The sequence below is a fragment of the Benincasa hispida genome, chromosome 5 (genome assembly GCF_027475165.1).
Source record: "Benincasa hispida cultivar pf3 chromosome 5, pf3_genome.v1.1, whole genome shotgun sequence".
Lineage (NCBI taxonomy): Eukaryota > Viridiplantae > Streptophyta > Magnoliopsida > Cucurbitales > Cucurbitaceae > Benincasa > Benincasa hispida.
In genome coordinates, this window is record NC_143482.1 from 59,076,185 (window position 1) to 59,081,813 (window position 5,629).

The window sequence follows — 5,629 nt, forward strand, 5'->3', positions numbered from 1 at the left end:
CATTCCTCTCACCATATGTTGTTAACACTGGTGAGACAAAGGGTCAAAACTCAAGTGGCCGAATCGACAATGCCACAATCATGAAGAGTTATTTACTAAAGTCTCAAAATAAACTAGCTTCTCATAGCATATTTTAATTGGAAACATTTTGTTGTAAGTCATGCGTACCTTCGTTATGAGACCTCCATTCTTGGTTCTAATCTCACATATGTTATCTTTAAAGATAACATCATGTCCTCTTAGGAGAAGTTGTCGAACTACTCCTATCACTACAAAGACGTAGCAACAGTGGTAAGTTCGAGTCGATTTGCAGGGAAGCGCGATTTGTTTCGTTAAGTTAATTTTCTAATCAGAGCGATAAATTAATTTTATTATACTCTTTAATAGGTCTTTCCTCTTCCCTCCAAGGGCACTCTCCTTGAGTATGTCCGGGTTGCTAGCAGAATAAGAAAAATTTACGAACATATTCAACACAAACTCACATGAAGATTTGCGTCAAAATCAATTATTATTCCATGCGGAATGTCAGTTCCGATACTCCGAATAGGGCCCACCGACTGACCAGAACTTCTGGATGTATGGGTCTTCTTTGTCTTGCTATCATACATTATCTCTGACATAAATCTTTTAGTTTTGCTGCTTATAGGTGTAACTAGTTGTAGTTGGTTCTCCCTCAAAGCCTATTCATGTCTTTCTCTATTTTTCCACTGAAAATACACACATTTTTTTCTAATGTGATCGTGTTTACCATAACCAAAGCATATACCAGTCTCCATCAAGCATGGACCTTTATGATTCTTTCCACACTTCAGACATCTAGGTTCTTTTGGATTCCGATTGATTTATTCTCGGGTTAATGATCTGGTGTCCCAAATCAATATCTAGGTAAGGATTATTTACCTCAATGTTTCCTCTACTTCCTCTAGAGTTAGTGTTGCAAGTAGCATCACTCATTCTAGATTCTTGCCACCACCAGGGTCTGCTACTCGGATACATTTCCTACATTGAAACCCACTTTAGGTTATTTACTAAACTTTAGCTAACTCTTTCTATTTTTCCCAGGGGTTTCCTATAACCCTTGTCCCGAGGTTGTTACGAGCTAGCCAAAACCTACACTAAATTTTATTCTCAAAGTCTTTCCAGAACCTTATGCTCTGATACCAACTTGTCACACCCTCACCCAAGCCTTGTCTCCCAGACCCGAAAGAAGATGTGAAGACAGATGACACCACCCTTATGATATCAACTGCCCAACTTTCACCAACTACAGATAGCTAATATGTATGATTCTTAATTAATTTTCATGAACAGTTACAGAGGTTTGTACTAAGACACAATATTAGCTTTAAAATTACTAATGACTTTCAAAGCGAACCCAATCTGATTCTTGCTCTGTGAGAGAGTAGCAATTCTAGACCTGGATATCCCTAGCATGATCATATTTCACTAGGTAATCCCATAAATTCCCAATATGAATGATGTAAAAACAATCTCAGTACCATTATAAATTTTAGCTTCATGCATTGTGATTAAAACCTTTAGGGTTAGTCTTATTGTTATTAAATTGTGATTAAATTTAGTTATTTCCGTTTCTTCAAAACATTGAATTGATTAAGATTAAAAAACAAAAAAGAAAAAAAAAGAAAAAAAAAGAAAGAAAGAAGAATCTTATTTTTGCAAATAGTTTAAATACTACCCTATTTTTATAAATATTTTTCTAAAAAGACCATAAAACGACACTTAATCCCTCAAATCGTTAATGCTTAGATCTTCGACCAAAAGATGTTTAAATCTTCAAAACCTCATCTCTATCACTCGTTGAACTAACAAAAGTAGTTAATTGTATCGATATAATTGCAATGTCCATTAATTTAGGATTGATTTGGATTTTTTTTTCAAAAAATTTATTTTTATTTAAACACTCTCAATAAAAACAGATTAAAATACATTTGAAAAACTTTTTTGAGTGATTGTCAAATATTTTAATTTCTTTTAAAATGATACACCTTTAATCTCGATATATTATATATAATAAAAAAATAACGAGTATAGATATTTTATTTATTTAGTAATAGAATTCCCATTGAATTCATTGGAGTACATTGGTATATAAAAGAAGAATAATGCATACATATTCCTCACAACAAGTTGCGTAGAGGAAACTTATTGAAAATTATTGATGGGTATGAAGAAATTTTATAAAAAGTACATGTAAATTGGTACTCATTAGATTCATTCATCTTAATTAATCCATTTATTTCCATGGTTTATCACCACATTGTGATGCAGAGCAACTCTCTTTAGCAATATCATAAATTTGAACTCCAGTATCGTAAATCACTCCAATTTTCCAATCAGCAGGAAGAACATATTCTGCCCAAACCCATTTTCCATCGTATCCTGAAGTAAATGCCATTCTCATTTGTAATGCTCCTTGGGGTACTTTATTTGTATCCCAAACTGCCCCATAGTTTCTGCTTAAGCTCACCCATTCGTATGAACCGACCTGCCATAACAACAAACATCTTTCAGTGTTCTCTATTCAAGTTTTTGGTTTCATTTAAGAGTGATTTTGAAATGGTTATAAAGTACTTTTGTCATATTTAAAACTCTTGAGGATCGCCCGTCAAAAAGATGAAGAGACCTCACAATAGTTATAATGATATATGAGTTATACTCTTCTTATTACGGTTTTGAGAAAATGGCATTAGAGCTCATGAAAGTCAAATGGCATTCGGTTTAAAATTGAGATTTGACCAAATAATGGTGGATCCAAACATGGGTTAGATAGACTCTTTTCATTGTCAATTGATTTTGAGAATATGACATTAGAGTCCATAAATCTCAAATAAATATTTGGTTTACAATTGGACTCCGACCAAAGAAGGGTAAATCCATAAACATGAGTAAGATATTAGTTTTGAAAATATATGACATCAGAGCTCATGAAACCAAACCAGGTATTTGATTGAAAATTAGAATCCGACCAATGAATGATGTGGAGCCATACATGAGTCAAACTCTTTTCATTGCCAATTGACCGTTTTGAGAATATGATATCAAAGCCTACGAAACTCAAACCAATGTTCGATTCGAAATTGGGATATGACCAAAGAATGGTGAATTCAAACATGGGTTTTGTTATTTTCATTGCCAATTAATTTTGAATGTATGATATCAAAGTCCATTAAACCGAAACAAATATTTAGTTCAAATATGGGATTCAACCAAAAAATGGTAAATCGAGAGATAGTCATCTCAAAAGAGAAATGTTGATGAGGACCTAATATTGGAAAAAGATGAAGAGACCTCACAATTTCTATAAGATATATAGATTACTCTTCTCATTATCAAACCATACCGAAACATGTTTTTAATGATTCAAAATCAAATTTGATAGTATGAGATCACATTTTAAAGTATATAAATCCAATCTTGAACTAATTTGAAATAATTTAAAATATTGTTTGATTTTGAACGTCATAAAAGTAATTTTAACCGTTTCAAAAGTTACTCGTCTATATCTTTTATCAGTAATGTTTTAAGTTTACCTGGGCTATCTCGACAGCTACTATCTCTGTTTGGCCACCTTGGTACAAAAGTTTAATAGCCAAATAATTTGGATTATAACTTGATTCTTCAACTCGTACGGCCAAATTTCTATTTTTGTATCCACAAGGTATCCTACAATATCATAAAAACCACACAATTAATGAGCTAATTTTAATTAATTACTTCATAAATTATATATACATTAACATTATAGAGGCAATATTATGATTAATTAAGTGGTAAAGTTATTGTAATAAAAAATATAATTCACCTCTTGTATTCTACATCAACAATTCCAGTATTCAAAAGTTCTTGACCTTTTCCTTTTAAAGCCATGGCTGAAAAAGCTTTTCTACTGAGAACAAAATCTGCTCTACCATCATAATTTTGATCTGTTAATACCACTTTGGCCCCTGCTGTATTGCATAGTCTTTTGTCCTTACATCTTACCTACAAAATAAATTATACATTTACAATAAACATATTTTCAAGCAGAGAAAGGCCTCCAATAAAGAAGAAATTTGAAATTTTGAAAAATAAGGTATGTTTGATAACATTTTTTGAAAATTTATGTTTGTTTTTGGATTGTTTTTTAATATAGAAAAATGAACTAAAATATTTAGAAATATTAGAAATATAGCAAAATTTCACTATCTATGACAAACTGTGATATTTTACTATTATTGGTAAATATTTTTATCAGTTTTGTCATTTAAAATATTTTTTCTTTATTTTTCTCACAATTTTTTAGTCATGATGCTCATCTTTCTTAAATAAACTTTTGAATTCTTAGTCAAGTTTTGAAAATAAAATAAATTTTTAGAAACTATATATATATTTCGTACACTTTCCAAAACTTGTGCTTAGATTTTGGGAACACTTTAAAATGTATATAGCAAAGTAAGGAAACTAATAGGTAGAAATAGTGTTTGTAGACTTAATTTTCAAAAACTAAAATCTACGGTCTTGTTTAGTAACCATTTAGTTTGGCTGGTAACCGTTTCGTTGTTTTTTTTTTTTTTTTTTTTTTTTTTTGAAAACTAAGCCTATAAACATTCATTCCACCTCTAAATTTCTTGAATAACATATTTACTTTTAATAAACTAGACTAAAATTTCGAAACTAAAAAAAGTAGTTTTTAGAATTTGGAATTTGGTTAAGAATTCAATTGTTATACTTAAAAAAGATGTAAATCGTTATAAAAAATTGAGAGGAAATAAATTTAAATTTTAAAAACTAAAAATCAAAATAAAATAGTTATCGAATGAGACCTAGACGATATATATATATATATATATATACACCTGAAAACATGCTCCACAGCCAGCTCCTTGTTTGTATAGAGAAGGCACAGCAGCTGAAAAGTAGCCATTGGTAAATTCCAATGCCAAATCCCCATAACCACATGCTCCTCCATCTACATCAAATTATCATACCAAAATAAATTAAATATGATACCATTTTAATTTGTGGATTATCACAAAGAAAAGAAAAAAAATAGAAAAATCATGTGATCACAATATTAATCTAGCAAATAATCTATAAAAATGAAATTCAAAATAAGTCAATTTTTTTTTTTACATGAAGTAGGTGAATCTCCATAATAATGAGTAGCTTTGGACCGATGAATACAACGATCACAAGCAGTAACAGAAGAGACGAGAAAGAAAAAGAACAAGCTAAGCAACCAAGCCATTTCTGTAAAAGAAATTGGTAGTTATGAATTATGATAGAGAAGGAGAGGGTGGATACTTGTATATATAGTTGCTTCTCTATGTTAAAAAATATTGGTGGATAACATTTAATTAACAAGTCAACATTTTCTCAAAGGCAAAATCTCATGAGTGTGCCAAATTTGACCTTATTGTAATTTTTAATGCCCTTGGGATTTGAATTACCAAACTTAGGATGAGAATTGAAAAACATGGGATGCTTTGAGCTTTTAAAGATTGTAATTAAAATGATGGGAAAATGGTTTGACGAACAATTCAAACAACACAACAACACAAATTCAATAGTTTTGACATAAAAGATTGTTGTTTGAAGTTTCCTAAATGATCAATTTAAATATAATCAT

At 30.5% G+C, this 5,629-nt stretch overlaps 1 protein-coding gene across 1 annotated transcript; it reads right to left on the reverse strand.

The window, feature by feature from the left end:
- Positions 1 to 2,029: 2,029 nt before the first annotated feature.
- LOC120078533 (expansin-like A3) lies at positions 2,030 to 5,283 on the reverse strand. The gene is made up of 5 exons (XM_039032808.2): positions 5,134 to 5,283; positions 4,857 to 4,969; positions 3,824 to 4,002; positions 3,552 to 3,684; positions 2,030 to 2,506 (listed from the first exon to the last, which is right to left on the reverse strand). The coding sequence occupies exons 1-5, from the start codon at positions 5,246 to 5,248 to the stop codon at positions 2,255 to 2,257; spliced, it is 792 nt and encodes a 263-aa protein (XP_038888736.1). The 5' UTR covers positions 5,249 to 5,283; the 3' UTR covers positions 2,030 to 2,254.
- Positions 5,284 to 5,629: the final 346 nt, after the last annotated feature.

Excerpts from the sequence above, each read along its gene's own strand:
- LOC120078533 (XM_039032808.2), bottom strand. The coding sequence starts at position 5,248 with ATGGCTTGGTTGCTTAGCTTGTTCTTTTTCTTTCTCGTCTCTTCTGTT. Across the intron at positions 4,003-4,856 it reads GCTGTGGAGCATGTTTTCAG|GTAAGATGTAAGGACAAAAG; the intron begins GTGTATATATAT and ends TTTATTTTGTAG. Across the intron at positions 3,685-3,823 it reads GTTGATGTAGAATACAAGAG|GATACCTTGTGGATACAAAA; the intron begins GTGAATTATATT and ends ATGATATTGTAG.